Source organism: Aedes aegypti, chromosome 3 (genome assembly GCF_002204515.2).
Source record: "Aedes aegypti strain LVP_AGWG chromosome 3, AaegL5.0 Primary Assembly, whole genome shotgun sequence".
Classification (NCBI taxonomy): Eukaryota; Metazoa; Arthropoda; class Insecta; order Diptera; family Culicidae; genus Aedes; species Aedes aegypti.
The window spans coordinates 150,313,696-150,330,617 of NC_035109.1; the positions used below are offsets into that span (position 1 = coordinate 150,313,696).

General features: G+C 40.0%; 1 protein-coding gene across 4 annotated transcripts in view; it reads left to right on the forward strand.

Moving 5' to 3' along the window:
* LOC5579248 (putative leucine-rich repeat-containing protein DDB_G0290503) overlaps window positions 1-16,922 on the forward strand; it is a 526,898-nt gene that overhangs the window by 406,917 nt on the left and 103,059 nt on the right. For all 4 annotated transcript variants that reach the window (XR_002501244.1, XR_002501243.1, XR_002501242.1 and 1 more), the window contains exons 6-8: window positions 12,096-12,428; window positions 12,499-12,972; window positions 13,062-13,217. Coding sequence is in view for 1 of the 4 variants with exons in the window: in XM_021849556.1 (XP_021705248.1) it covers window positions 12,096-12,428; window positions 12,499-12,972; window positions 13,062-13,217 (963 nt within the window). In the remaining 3 variants the exon portion in view is untranslated. The remainder of the gene's footprint in view (window positions 1-12,095; window positions 12,429-12,498; window positions 12,973-13,061; window positions 13,218-16,922) is intronic.

Here is a 16,922-nt window from a genome sequence, read left to right on the forward strand (position 1 = left end):
CAGGCTGTCGACGTCTCCAGCAACGTTGACGCTTCCCAACTTCTCGTCTAGTTGCTGACGGTACTGCGCAGCTACCCCATCAGTCGACAAGCGTTGTATATTGAAGCGTAGCGTTCTGTTTGCTGTGAAACTCGTGACGCTGGATAACCGCGCCCGAATTTTAGCTACAACGAGATAATGATCCGAGTCGATATTCGGTCCTGACATCAATGACATCTGAGAAATGTCGCCCATCAACCAGCACGTGGTCTATTTGGGAGCATCGCCACTCGGGTGTCGCCAGGTGTGTTTGCGGATATTCTTCCTCGCGAAGTACGTACTGCTGATTGCCATCCCTCTAGCAGCAGCGAAGGTTACTAGCCGCAGACCATTATCATTGGTAACGGAATGAAGGCTTTCCGTTCCAATGACGGGTCGGAAGAAATCTTCTTTCCCGATCTGCGCATTTGCGTCGCCAATGACTATCTTGACGTCTTGTTTTGGGCACTCTCCGTAGGCCTTATCCAGGCTCTCATAGAACTCATCCTTCATGTCATCGGGCTTATCGTTCCTTGGCGCATATATGCTGATCAGGCTGTAGTTGAAGAACTTGCCCTTCATTCTCAACACACAGATTCGGTCGCTTACCGGTTTCCACCGAATAATTCGCTTCATCTGCTTCCCAATCACTATGAAGCCAACCCCACGTTCTGCTCTGTCGCCACCGCTGTAGTAGATGTGGTACTTGAATGAAGTGTTGGCGATGGGGTCCACCGCTCGGAATTCGCGTTCTCCGGTTCTCGGCCAGCGTATTTCCTGGATAGCTGCCACGTTCACGCCGACATTCCGCAGTTCACGAGCCAGGAGCCCAACACGCACGGGTTCATTCAAAGTTCTCACGTTCCAAGATCCAACTTTCCAATCGTTGTCCTTTATTCGTTGCCGGGTCTGTTGCCGTAAAATCAATCCGTTTGCTCTACTTTTGCCTTTCTTTGTTGGTGAAGAGTCTTCGATAGGCCACCTAACCAGGGATGTGCTACCTACATCGTGCTAGAGGGGCTGCCTCTTCGGTGCTGACACGATACAGCATTGTCCGCTTGTTCTTTACATGACGACCACGGTCATAGCCATCACAACCATCCACCTTTACCAGGGCTTTGGACCTGTAGCTCTGGTTCTCAATAGTTTCAAGTTCTTTCGGACATGCTACTATGGTGAGCCGTCATGCGCTAGCGGTGTTACATGCTCCGGTGTACTTTATATTTAGACAGGCAGGACAATGTGGAGACTCTGCGTGTCCAAATTTAGCCTGACAAAAACTGGGTCAGGAAGATATTAACTTCTCTATGTTTTTCGTTCGTCCACACTGACACGTTAGGAATGAGCATGTGGGTCCACCTTTCTTCCTCCGAGTTATTCCTCTCCTGCTGCCATCTCCACCTCCTCCGCAATCTCGCCAGTTATCGCAAGAACGACGTCATCTGCAAACCCGACGATCTTGACTCCATTCGGCAGTGACAAGGTTAGCACTCCATCGTACATCATGTTCCACAGTGTTGGACCAAGTATGGATCCCTGTGGAACTCGCGCCGTCACTTTGGTTGACATCCATCCCTGATTTGTGCCATAAAGCAGAACCCGGTTCTGAGAGTAGTTTTGCTGAACTTTACACAGGTATTCGGGGACCCGCATTATGTGTAGGGCTGCGGTGATAGCCTGCCAAATAGCACAGTTGAACAAGTTCTTAACCCGTGAAGACTTGAGTGAAAGAAAAAAATACTAAAACTCCCACCGCTCCGCGAATATTATACGGATTTCAACTATTTTTTTGTCAGTATACTCGTACACATATCTAGTTTCTAAAACTGGTCAAAGGATTTCGGAAATGTTCCTACACATGCAGTCGGAGTTATTCCGGTGAGTCACTTGGTCAAGTCGAGTGAAAAGGGTTATGTGCGTTTGTGCCCCTGGAAGTAGGCAAATTTCAAGTATAATTGAATATAATGTGATCCCTTCTTCTTCTTATTGGCATTACGTCCTCAATGTTGTCATTTTCGCATTCGTGTATCGTGTGGGAGGTACGATGATACTCTATGCTCAGGGAAGCCATTACGAAAAGATCCTGCACTGACCGGGAATCGAACCCAAACACCTTCAGTATGGCTTTGCTTTGCAGCCGCGGACTCTAACCACTTGCCTGAGAACGGTTAGATCTTCTAAATACCTGTTAAAATTAGGCTACCCATTGCAATCGTAACAGAAGTCAGTTCACTGAATCGTTTTAAAGGATTTGCAGAGGTTATTTCTGAAAGACAAAATTTGATCGAATGTTTCCAGCTTGAGTAAAACCATTTAAAGGTATGCATTTCGGTCGTAACTGAAGAGTTACGAATAATCAGCTCAAAACACCAGTAATTTTTTCCTCGTTGGAGCAATACTGCGTGCTGTATAGACATTTAAATACTTCATGCTTAAGCGTAAAATCAAGTTACAAATAGGCGCCAAATAGATTTTCACCATTTAGCAATCGAACACAAGACTAAATCATGCGGAAAACATGCGCAGCAAATGCCTCCATACAAACACCCAGCACCAAAGAATGCCGAAAGCATTATACGCGCTATTTAACAATTCAGTGCACCAAAGCACCTAACTCCAAAAACAAAACCGTTTCTTCCACTTCTAGCCGCCTTAAGTAATCCGATCGCAATTAATCATCCCTGCTTACTTACGCGCCGCCAGCTTTGGGTGCTCGCCCGGCGCGTTACCTACATATAATTGAGCCCAGCCGATTTCCCACAGCTCAAAATTGGACCGAGACCTGTGTCGCAAATTGGCCCGTCTCGTAAACGCAGATTTTCCGAGTATCATAATTTTTCCTGCCGTTCCCCTTTTTCGCTCGGGTAATCTAAATCGCCCACCACGGATCGGCACGGGGCACAGAGGAGAAACTAGACAAATTCGTGGTCAAAATTCAACATATGAAAACAATAAAAGAGACCAAAAGAGGGTTCATGGTACCGAACATTGTCGCATAGATGCTAAATGTATGATTTGCGGAGGTTCTTCTCACGCTAAGGACGTTTGTCCTGTACCAAAGAAGATACAAAAAAATGTATGCGCTAATTGCGGAGGCAATCGTGAGTCAAACTTTTGGGAATGCCCTTCGTACAAACATATCGTTGAGGCTCGTACTAGTTATTTGAACCACAACGTTTTTCGTAGCCGGAATTCTGTAGTCAGCATCGCCAACAATTCTAATTTTTAGTTTTTTTTTAATAAATTAGAAGATCATTAAGGAGAGAAAATATTGTTAGCCATGACTTACCCAAATCACTCCTGTGCACCGCTGTTGGATAACCGGAGCAGCCACACAGATCGCACGCAAGGGTTGGGCATGGATTTAACTATTTAGTTATGAAAGAAATCCCACGCACATGTGCTCGGAACTTATCCGCAAACTGGACTGGACTGGACGGGACCATAATAAGCCGTCTGATCCGGCCGCGATCGCATTTCCGCCAAACAGGTTCACATACGGGGCCCATATGGGTCCACTAGTTACCTGGTGCTCAGAAAACATTCAAAAGCGAAGCAAAAAGAGACATTGAACTTAAGTGCTTATGGTCTGCGCTAACTAACCATCCATCCACGCAAACTCTGGGCAAACACGGGGAGAGGCTTGAGCGAGCTTGTACGCAATGTTGTCGCGGTGGTAAAGCCAAAGGAATGTGAACGCGATTATGCGATTTAGTTTAATGTGCCCTGTCATGCTGGGACAACTCGGCTGAAATGATAGGTGTAGACGGTAGGTACTGTAGTTGCCATTTTCAACCTTACATAGTATTCCTTTCAACGCCGCGATTCAAACACCCTGTCTCATTAATATTATGCTAGTCGGCGGGATTCGACAACGGAAAGTTGTGACATTCGTCACAGGTTACATGTGGGCATTTGAGGAGGTTTCTTCCGTTGCGAGCGAAAGTGATCCAAAAATTGGCCATGCTTCCGGAAAATGTTTCAACAAGTTATGAAAGTTGTCTCAATACAATTACAATGTATTATACATTCTAGTGTAAAAGTTTGGAATCACCCCCCAAAACATACTGAAATGTTTTGTTCTTTTCTCTGTTATTTCACGTCTTATTGAAACTTTCTATGACTCTTTTGAAATGCAATGAGTTAACCTTACTTCTAAAGTATTTAGACCAAACTTTTTTTTCTCAATTTTGTGAACTATTTTTTTACTTTAAGATATGAGAACGCTCGATGAGATGGTGAATACCAAGCTGGTTTTCATGAGGGCCGTTCGACAATGGAACAGATATTTACCTCGGTGCTGAAGTAGTGTTTAATGGGGATTTGCTTGAAATTGTTGAAGGATTTGTTCACCTTGGAACACATTTGTCATGTCATGACGACGTTTCCCGCGAAGTGAAACGACGTGTTGCAGCTGCAAATAGGGCCTGTTACTAAATACATACCCAGACAACCAGAATGTACGCATAACGAAATCACCTTTTGCGATAGACGGGGTTGGTGGTCTAATGGCTACCTCTTCTGCTTCATATGCAGAATGTCATGGGTTGAATCCCAGGCCCGTCCCTTTCCTCGTACTTTGTATTTGTATATTTCACTTGCTTCTATCTTCCATTCTCCTCAATCTATCACACTCACACCCTATCCGTTCATAGCAAAACGCTAGAACCAGAGACGGACAAGAAACCGTTGCCCTACGCTTTCACTCTATCATCATTATAGCATGCCTTTCCTTACGCCTGATACATAGGCAATCTGCTAACCAAAGAGCAAACCTCTCTGCCATGCCTTTCCCCCAACCCATACACTCCCGCATGAACTGGCGTAGATGCAGTGGTATATACGGTCTACGTGGGAGCCAGTTGAATGCATCATCAATTCCTCCCCCTTTCCCTCATTGGTCAGCATTCTGACGTGGCAGGCGCCATTGTTGCCTTAAAATAGAAGATCACCAGCACTTATACACTGAGGGTGTCTGTTAGTCCCAAACAGTCATTCGGTTGGTTTATTGTGTAAGTGCAGCTGATCTGGCGATACTGGAGTAGCAACCAGGGGCGGCCAATCAAGCTCAAGCTCAAGCTCAATCTGCCCATACTCGCAATACAGTCCCATCAGGAAAATCATCATGTCGAGAAAAACGCAATTGAACATTATTGCAAAGGTTTTCGTAGCACCACTGCAGGCAGCAGAAAATTCTAGTGACATTACTCAACACATTATCATTAGAGTACAAGAGAATGAACAACTACTAAAATATTGTGAATGCGGTTGTTTTTTATATACAAATCCAAGATACTTGCCAATGGGACTCGTTATCCGAGTTACCAGTCCCATTACTTGGGACTAGCTTACTTAGTTATCGCGCATCTTGACACATTTATTGCCAAGTTTATCATGGATTCCAAGGGACTTTTCCTTTTGCTACTATAGTGCTTTCATATTTTAATTGCAATACTTATTATACAATATAAAATAATATGGTGGTGATAGTGACAGGCCTCAAGACATTCCTGGGTTTGATAGATGCGTTGCGGCCGGCCATATAGGAAAAGTAGTTAGGATTCACCTGCAGCATGTTGTAGTTTCTGACACACAGGTACTAAGGCGGGTAAGTTTTGATTGTTCTGATTTCGAAAAAGCTGTTGGACATTTCTTAGATATCCATAATGCTGGCTTTTCATTGGACCTTCTTAATTATCACCATTAGTGTCGCTAAACGTACTGCTTGACCAGCCGACGATACCAGTGATGGTATTCTAATTCCCATGTTAGCCCAAAAAGCCTCCACTCCATGTCGTTAGATTTAGGTAATTGATCAGTAGACAAAAGTTATGACAGCTATAGGTTTGACTTAGAGGGAAGCTATTTATCTTATTTTTAATTTAGACTCATAAGGACTAGATATGTTTCAATCACTCATCGCACCAGAAGCATTCTAGACAAAAATGAAAAGCAACATTTGTTATGGAGTGCAGATAGTTTTAAACACTGTAATTTGTAGCATTTCTTTTTCTTATGGGATGAAAACTACGATGCAAGATTACAGAAATCATAATAGGAATAAGGGTACATGATTTTCGTCGTAATCTACTAGTGGGACTGTTATGCGGGTACTTTCACTATGGGACGCACATGATTTGGTATTTTTTTCGCATTTTGTCCATACAAAAATACAATTTTAAGTATGATACCATGAAGTACACTAACAATAAACATGATTCATGAAGAAAACTCAAAACTGATGAAAATTTAAATGGGACTGTTTTGCGAGTATGGGCAGTCAAGCTCATAACGCAATCACCTTTTGCGTTATGCGATGTTTATATGCGCAAAGTTTCACGTATAAGATGTTGCGAAAAGGCCTTATACGTACTAAATGTAAGGCGCTAATGTAAAATCGACTGTTGAAATAAACGATGAACAAACAGCTTTTGTAGAATTATGCCTAAAATGATGGAACTTATGTTGATATGTTAAAGCATTACTTTAATAGCAAAAATGTCAATTAATGTGCCTACAGTTCTTCCTTTTTTTAATTCTTGGTGGGACATACATTAGTTTACTGTAAATTATCAAGAGGACTTCCAGTGAATTGCCATGAAAGTGAGAATATAAGCTGGCGAAGTGGCTCTGGAAAGCTATGATTGTGTTTCCGAGATTGGATTGGATTGCTTTTAAAATTCTCAATAAATGAAATTCCAAATAAATTACAAAATGCATCTAAGGATTTTGTTTTAGGTACCTTCAAACATAAAGTGTAGAGTTTTTCTAAGATTAACCATAGAAGTTGTCTCGGATATTCCATCATGAATTCTTGAAAAGATCCTTTCAGAAATAAGTACTCCAGGAATGTATCCGATGGTTTTACCATCATTTTCTTAAAACTTCCACCAAGATTCCCGTTAACAACATCTTCAAGATTTCAACTAGAATTTTCTCCAGGGATTTTGAAAAATTTCCTTCAAAATTATCGTTCAGATTTTATCCAGAGAATTTCTTCAGGGATTTCTTCGGAGATAGTTCCTATCAATCCTTCAGAAATTGTTCTAGAAGTTCTTAGAGAAGTTTTCCAAAGATGTATTGAAAGGATTTCCACAGGAATAACTCCAGAAAAAGGCCAAGATTTTTTTTTTTCAAAAATATTGATCCGGAAGATATTTCAGAAGATAGCTCAGAGTAACATCTGACAAAACTTGATTTAGTTTGAAAGTAACCCTTGTTGATGTTTGAAATTACTAGAACATTTACTGTTGTGGAACCTTAGATGAACTTTTGGAGATGCCATGAAGATTTTACTTAAAAAAGTACACGAGGAATGGTTTGGAAGAATTGCAGGAGTAATTTCGCATAAAATATTGGAGAAATCTTTAGAAAAAAATACCCTTAATATGATCGTGTTCGATCAAGTCTGAGCTGTTTTTTCAAAATGATAATCTTTAATAGCCAAATTTGCCAGTTTTGAAGAATAATACAATAAGCCTTTTGGAACTGGTTCCACGGAGGTCCTATACATATTAGAAGAGAATCCTCAAAGTTTGAACCAAAAATATTAAGATTTGGAGGTGAATTTTCAAGTATATTTCAAATGGCCTTCACCATAACATCGGTAATTTCTAAGTCAATTTTAAAACTTTCAGCACCATTATCTTAAAAATTAAATTTATGTAAACTTTGTAGGACATCAAATTTGTTTAAAATCGAAACTTAAAAATCTCCAAATTTTTCTTCATTTTACTCAAAAATTCATATTTGTTTGACCATAACTTCATAAGTACTCAAACGATTCCAAATCTTTAGACATCTTTTTGAAGCATTTAGTTTAGTTGTTTACAATATTATTTTTGTTTTATGGCTGTATACATGGCTATAAGCGGTTATGCAACTCAAAGGTAAAGGAAGTCTATAGAAGCAAATGATGGAAACGAATAGGAGCATAGGCGACGCAAGGGAGCGACAAGATTGAAATTTTTTAATTAGGTGGTGAAAATTGAGCAAGCCATTTTAAAGTATGTAAGCATCGAAGCGTCCTGTATTCTACATAGCTTCTCTACTGGAGAAGGGTTGGCTCAAAGCTTCGAGCTTTGCTACCAACACAGGCAAAATACAGGAGGCTTCAATGTGCTCTTATACTGACGGCAATCAACGGATTAATACCTTTACTGCTGAAGGTTTTTGATGACACTTGTAGGGATTGAGAGCGGTATTAGAGAAGACGATGAGAAATGAGGGATGAGAAGTGAGAAATGAGAAATGAGAAGTAAGGAATGAGGAATGAAGAATGAAGAATAAGGAATGAGGAATGAGGAATGAGGAATGAGGAATGAGGAATGAGGAATGAGGAATGCGGAATGAGGAATTAGGTATGTGGAATGAGGAATGAGGAGTGAGGAGTGGGGAATGAGGAGTGAGGTGTAAGGAATGAGAAATGAGAAATGAGGAATGCGGATTGACGACTAAGGAATGAGGAATAAGGAGTGAGGAATGTGGAGTAAGGAATGAAGAGTGAGGAGTGAGCAATGAGGAGTGAGGAGTCAGAAATTAGTAGTGAGGAATGAGGAATGCGGAGTAAGGAATGAGGAATACGGAGTGAGGAGCGAGTAATGAGGAGTGAGAAGTGAGGAGTGAGGAGCGAAGTTTGAAGAGTGAGGAATGAGGAATGATGAATGAGGAGTGAGGAATAAGGAATGAGGAATTAGACATAAGGAATGAGGAATGAGGAATGAGGAATGCCCAACATACAATTCAGAGCCACAATTTAGCTTATTCTATTCATGTTTAATATTTAAGTTTTTGAACAAACAGATTTATATAACAGTTTTGAGTTGAAGAATGTGCTGTAGGACTGATAGCAGGTCTTCTTCTAGAGACTTAAGTCAACAAACATTTTCACGGAATAAGAGTTGAACCAACCACTCTCAAACATATTTCAGCTGAAAAAAACTGGTATTCAGCTACTAATGTATGTTGGGTAGGTCTCTATTTTAATGAAAGTCTTTGAATATTCTCTCTAAGATCTTTATTTTAATTTGAATGTTTTCAAGAGCTTTATTTTTCCCGCATTAGTATTGCAGTGAATCCTGGATGCTAAATTCTACAGGCTCCAGAGAAAAAAATCAAAGACTTTAAGGTGAAGATGCATCGAAGCTAAACCTCAAATTTCCAACACAAATCTAGAGAACCAGACAGCGGTTTAAGCTGAAAACTTGATCGATTGGTCACCACCAGCCTGTGACCAATAGATTAAATTTTCAGCTCAAACCGCTATCTGGTTCTCTAGATTTGTGCTCTTGAAAATTTGAGGTTTGGCTTCGATGCATCTTCACCTTAATGGAGCTTTTCAGCAGGTTCCTTAAGAATATCTCATAGAAAAACTTCATGAAATCTTCGAGAGATTTTTTTTGAGATTTCATCTGAAATGCTTTCAGCGATGCATACTGGGATCCCTCTAGATTTTTTTAGGAATTCCTCTGCCAGAAATTCTTTCAGCGATTTTGCAAAGGATGTTTAAGAGTTTCACCAAGAAAACCTCGAGCACTCCAACGATTCACCTTCAGCTATTTCCTCAGGGATTACCTCGAGTTTTTCCCAAAGACTGTACTAGGATTTCCGCCAGGTATTTTTTCACTAATCCTTCAACCGAATTCCACAGCTGTTACTAAGGAAATCGATGAAAGAATCAACTAGTACAATCATGGCTTAGGCGTTCCTTGAAAAATATCTAAAAGAATCTTTGGAGAAATTCCTGGGTTATTTCTATTGTTATTCTTGTTAAAATCCAGGAAAAAGTAACCTAATTTTCGGAATTATTTCTGAATCTTTGAGAAAATACCTAAATTCTCACGAAATTCCTAGAAAAAATCATGAAAAAATACATACGACAGTACGAGCAGTAACACTGTCGTAATGTCGTAATGAAGAGTTACAAAAAAAAAAGAAATATCTGGCCTGATTCTCTTTTCCTCTGGTTCATTTTAGGTTTCATTTTGTTTTTTCTGTTTCCTGTTTAATCCATTTTCAGTCTCTTTTTTTTTGTTCCCTGTCTGGTCTCTTTTTGGTAAAAATTTTCAAGCTAGTGTTTCCTAAAGTTTCTATATTCAAGGCACTTAAACGCTACCAGGTCTGCAATGTGATCGATAGAGTAATTTCCAAAAAAAAATTAAATAATTAAGTCCTTTTACTTGATTTGCAGATAAATGAATTGCATTCGAACCTAGTTTTAAACTTCGTTGAGATAGCTTTCGTTGTAGTTGGAAAAGTCATGTTAGAAAATCGTCAAGAATTTAAGCAAACGGATGGCACACTCCACTTGTTTTTTCAAATCGTTTTAGAATCTTCCTTGATCTTCTAGTTTTACGTAAAGTCGACTGAATCCCATTCTGAATGTTTGAATATTTTATTCTAGTTATTTTACACATTAAAGTTCATTTCCAAATCATTCAAATCTTATGATGCGTTTCCGAAAAGTATGAGCCGGGGAACACGCACCCCTCTGCCGCCCCGTAAATGCAGCCCTGGGTACTAGAGAAGATATCAACTAAGCAGAAGAGCATATAGTTTCAGTAACAATAAAAAACTAAACAAACGGGAAGATTTTTCTTGAAAACTCCCGTTTATTTAAAAATTGACGGTACAGAAGTTTAAACACTGGCCAGACCAATTCTTTTAGAGAGCAGTTTTCATTTATAAAGGTGATATAAATTTTTGACGTATGGCATGGCAAAACTTTCACATGGATTAATCGTTTTGGCTTTAACTTGGTACAATCATAGGGGTCTAAGTGTTAGGAACAATATCAAACATTAAGGACTTTGTTCAAGAACTTGACCACTCTTCTTACTAACTTATGAGGATTTTGTTCCTCTCACTGGAATTGGCCTTTCTTTGCACTTGTTGGCTCAATTTCTTGGGGAAGTGTTTTCCCACCACACTACACAGCACAAACGGAACGCTGCGTGTTGTGACTTTGCACGGTGGGTTTGCACACTGGGTGCGGTGTATAATTTAAAAATAATAGATCGCAAATTTCATTAACTTTTCATGAGGGTTCTAAACAGACATATTTGATAAATACTATAGCTGAAATACTAGAATATTTTCCAATACAGCCTTATGCATTCAAAAAATGTCAAGCTCAAGTTTCAGCGTCGAAATGAATTAAAATCAATTTTCCTATATTGCATAATTGTTTGTTACTGTCGAAATTTAAATCCTGTACCACGAGGGATCAAAATCTTAAAACATGAATCTAAATCCGTCCACTTCATATAAAACGCCTACTATTTGTATCAAGTGTACGGATTTTGGTCCCCACTGTAGCATATCTGCCATATCATGCCAGCTTTTGCAAGAATTTTTATTTTGAACTCGCCAGACATTTTCCAAATTATATTAGCAATCCTGGTGTGAGTCTTGAAAAGTCTTCTGTTGCAATTCGGCTGATCTAGCTATTAGTTTTACATGTGCCGGTTCCTTCCTCCAGACACTACAGTACTGACTACCATTTCTAATGTACATTCTGAGCAATAAATTGTACTGCACTTCTGTGACCATTCGAATATTTTCAAAGATTCATAGATTACGCTTGCAGATTTCGACTCTATATTCTAAAGTTTTCTGGAATTCATGGCAGTTCATTTATTTCTCTCACTTGTAGCAAATGCTAGATACTTTTTTTCTTCCCAGCTATCTGAGTTCCAATGGGATCAACATACAACATGCCATATGTTCCTCGGAACTACCTCTTGATATTATTTCGGGAAACAGGGCGCTTGTTAGTGCCTTATAGATTGTAATGCACAATCAAGTATTCAATATAATAAAATGTACGCTCTACATTCGGAACCATCTGTAACATAAAAAAAATGAAAACATAAAGACCAAAAAGAGAAGTCACATTTAACATGTAAACTGGTTGATTACAACAAAAGAGGTTCCAAAGAGTACCGTAAACGGGATTAATTGATCAATTTCATTCATTTGATCTGATAAATGCTTACGAGTTTTCGACCAGAAAAAAATAATTAGCCCTAATTCTCATATTTACATCTGCTTTTCTCTCTCTCCCCTATCTCGTCCAGATGCGAAAACTGCGTGAGTCCGAATCGACATGTAGCGGAACAATCAGCAAGAGCACCAGCCAAAGTAGCATCCAGTCTGTCTGCGACGAGTCGGAACAGAATGATGCTGAAGCTGATCCGGTAGCAGCCCCGGCCAAGCAGTCAACGACGACCCTCAACGTTCGCAACCACAGTTCGACTCCTTCTTCGGAAACGACGAACTGCAACAACGGTGGCAGCAATATCCCTCACCACCCTAGCTGTAATCAGCCAACGAAACACTTTAACACTAGCGATAGTAACCCCTTAGGATTAGAAACGACGACGTGTGGCGACGATGACAGTGCATCTCAGGTGAGTAACATCAACATGACTTCCTGCTTTTCCAAACGAATGACGATTCTAATTCCTCCACGAATTTCAGCCACACGAATCACGAACAATGGAAGCTCACAACGATTTGCATGCTTCTGTTAGATTAGTAAGTCATTTGAACGACGGAAACGTCCTCAGTCACGCCAGTAGTAGTAGTAGTAATTGCACCCCTAGCAGTGAACCAAGTGTAGTTCGGTCAACGACCACCGCCATGATGACAACCGGTAGACAGTTGTCCTCAGTTTCCGATGCCGATTCTGCCATATCATCTGCGCCGCCATCCCTTAGCCCGCAGCCAACCGGTTGCCCAAACTCGCCGGAAGTCTGGCGGGCACACATCCACCTTCAACCGGCGACCTCCGACGACACCGAGCGGAAGCATCTGCAGTCGCTTCGGGACGAAAGCCAACTCCAGGAGATCAAACTGGAGCTGGATCGGATGCAGGCCAAGTACGATCTGCTCAGTGCAGACTACGGCAAGGCCAAAGAGCAGATCGACGATCTCGAGCGGGAGTTGATGGAGGTCAGTATCCATGTGGCATGTGCGGCGGTGGCTATCGTCGTGACTCAGACTCGACGCAGAGATTAATGATTTGTTTTGCTTGTTTTTAGGCGGCGCAAGCTCAGCAGGAGAGAGCGAAGTTTGCCGAGCGGATCGATTATTTAGTGCAGCGAGAGGAAAATCTGCTTCGGGAGAGCCACGAACTGCGCGAGCAGAATGAACTGCTCGAATTCCGGATCATTGAGCTGGAGGAGAGCCACGATAAGGTAAGTGCGCGATTTTTGTTGCTTAGGCAATGGTTTGAGTTTTGGGAGAATCGAGCACTTGGTAAGCGAAGTGAATATGCATATGAATCAATGGAGACGCTTGGTCGATAAGTGTGTAGCTTATTGGTTCGTAGTCTTACGGGCATAGAAATCATGCGGCACCGAACTTGCTTTAGCCACCTAAAAAAATGCAAATGGGGAGAGATAAGATGAGAGTTGCAAAAGAATATTTAGATAAATCTGTGACCTGTAATACCTTTCATATTTTAACACGTAAATGGCCATAAATTTTAGTAAATTTCAAAATTTCATAAATTTCAAAACACCCGTTGCTAAGGGAACCCATAACTACTATTTCCCACTGTATTTCCCGCATTTACAGCATTCAATGAACCTATGCAGGTTCACTATTTGACGTTTTAGCGGTGCCGTGTTATTTATGGAACCATGGCAACCAGTGAATTCGGCACCGCTCAAACGTCAAATTAGTGAACTAGTGCATCGGTCCATGACACTACTGAGCAATTCTCGCTGAAACCAGGCCGCCATCGGCACCCATCGTTAGAATTCCAATTTGATGTCACTGATCGCTAGTTTTCGATAAAACTTAAGGGTGGTCCTTTCTGTTTTCTCAAATTGGTGGACCCCTCGAATGCCAGCTAGCTGAACAGTTTGCGAAAAAGCCCATTTTTTTATAAAACTTGGGTATTTCTTCACGGGATATGTCTCATATTTCACTTGGAATACATAGCAAACTTAGTGGCATCGTATAGAGAAAGGATATAGCTTTCATTGAAACTTGAAAAAATTTTGGCGGCCATTTTGAATTTGGCCGCCATCTTGAATTTTGTTAGAAAAATCGATTTTTCACCATTAGCGCACCGCTAGTTTTGAATTCTGAGATCACCATCAGGAAGCTGAGGAAAAATTGCGTAAGATACACTACAAAAACTAGGTGAGCAAAGGTATTTACCCTATGATATGAACGATTTTCTAAATCATGTTCTACTATTTTGACGTATATGGCGAGTGCAATCTATGCAAACATATTTTTTTGTACAACAAAAAAACAAGTTTTCTATCGTTGGTGTATTATTTGAGACAGATGAAGAATAGGAGTATTAATTTGAGTGAAAAAATCTGGCAGCCATCTTGGATTTTGACGCCATCTTGTTTTAAGTAGTAGAATGAGTTTTCACCTTGTTGACACTCAACATGTTGAATTTCAATGCTACCGTTACACTTATTATTTTTCTTGTTATTCTTTTCCCTCACGTTACGTCCCTACTGGAACAGAGCCAGCCCTTCTGCTTAACTAATTTTAAAAACAAATTATCAAATAGGATTTTTTTAACGCTTTTTTGCTACCTGAATGATTCTTCTGCATATCTTCGAGTTGTAAAATAGCATTATTTCTTTCATTTATTTGGTCTAAAACCATTGATACAAATGAACAATCAGTTGAACAGCTGAGATAAGATAAGGAAGAAGGAATCTGGCCTTATAATTCAACATGATAAGCACTGAGATGGTAAAAAATCATGCAACTGCTAAAAACCAAGATGGCGTCGAAAGCCAAGATGGCCGCCAGTTTTTCTAACCTCGAAATTATACACCTGCCTTCCGGCAATACGTCCACATTAGAACAAAACCTGCTTCTCATCATTCAATTTCGCTATTTTTCACATGCATGTTGGGCGGTACTAAAAACGATACTTTATGACTTAGAAAATCAAGGAAGTTTTTTGCTTCAAAATTTAAGACTTGCATTATAAATTAATGCACTTTTGTCAATGTTTTACGTTAGAACTACAGATATTACCACAAGGCTTACTAATGTCCCGACACGCAATCTATAAACTTCATACAATGAACAACAATGCAAAGGGTAAAAAAATGTTTTTTGACGGTTTTCATTTATTGAATTTATTTTTTCATTATTACTGAATTCAAAGATATGTCGAAGAATTATTCTGTTGTCAGAAATCGCATTAAAAAAGAAAATTCCTGTTTAATAACCTGTATTTATAACTAATACAGCTGAGTATCAGGCTCGGTTCCAGTAAGAACGTAACGTCAGTAAAATGAAAAATAATAAGAAGAAGAGTATACGTAACCTTTTTTATTGGTAGCCTCTAAATTCGACATGCTGAGTGCTATTAAGGTGCAAAATTAATTCTACTACCTAAAATCAAGATGGCGTCAAAATCCAAGATGGCCGCCAGATTTTTTCACTAAATATAATATTCTTATTCTTTACTCGACTCGAATAAAACACCAAAGGTTGAAAACTTGTTTCTTTGTTGTACAAAAAATGATGTTTGTATTGATTGCACATGCCATATACGTCAAAATCGTATAAAATGATTTAGAAAATCGTTCATTTGATAGGGTAAATACCATTGCTCACCTAGTTTCTGTAGCCTATCTTACGCAATTTTTCCTCAGCTTTCTGATGGTGATCTCAGAATTCAAAACTAGCGGTGCGCTAATGGTGAAAAATCGATTTTTCTAACAAAATTCAAGATGGCGGCCAAATTCAAAATGGCCGCCAAATTTTTTTCAAGTTTAAATGAAAGCTATATCCTCTCTCTATACGATGCCACTAAGTTTGTTATGTGTTCCAAGCGAAATGTGAGACATATCCCGTGAAGAAATACCCAAGATTTATCTAAAAATGGGCTTTTTCGCAAACTGTTCAGCTAGCTGGCGTACGAGGGGTCCACCAATTTGAGAAAACAGAAAAGACCACCCTTAAGTTTTATCGAAAACTAGCGATCAGTGACATAAAATTGGAATTCTAACGATGGGTGCCGATGGCGGCCTGGTTTCAGCGAGAATTGCTCACTGATTTAGAAAATTCATGCACCCAACATAGGCTACTTGATGAGATTCACGTTTTTAAACTATTGTGCATCCAGATTAACTTTAGAACGAAGTTCATGAGAGAAATGAAATATCACCGACAAAAGTTCGCCGAAGTTCGGCGTCGGCATTCTACCGAAGTGCTACGCCGACAAAGGCAATCCTTATGCGTCGGCGAAGCACCAAATAAGAATGCCAACGCCGAACTTCGCCGAAGTTTTGACTGCCAAACTTCTAACTGTCACTCGAATTGTCAATACTGTACTGGGAAGAGCCACGTGATTATCGCGAAATTCAAGCCTACTACTATTACCGTTCCCAGCACTGATTGTTATTAAGCGCCCAATGAGCCGGAATGTTAAACGTGAAGTTATTCAGCACGACCATGCTAAGGGTTCGGATCACGCCGATTGAAAGATTTTTCGGATTGGAAATCTTTTCGCTTTCAATGATGCAACATCAGGTCTTAAGACAGTGATTCTCAGCCCTGTTTTCTTAACCTTTGTTACTTCTGATAGTAGATAGTTCTCGTATTAATAAGAATGATGTTTTTGTTAACTTTGTGAGTAGAACAGCTCCTCAAAGAAAAATTGTGCGGTAAGGAATACAGATAACACGTACGGCACGCGTGCCATACCTTGGTGACCACGCCCTTATAACATTCAAGTTTTGTACAGCTAATTTTCGTTTTTTTTACATTCTCGATCGAATTTAAAAAGCCTAAAAGGATAACATGTAAGTTCCGCTCTCTTCATCATTCGTTCCATAATGATTCAACTCAGTGAATTGGTCATGAAGAAATCTTAGTTATTTTTATGCTAGCTGATCAAAACCTGACTC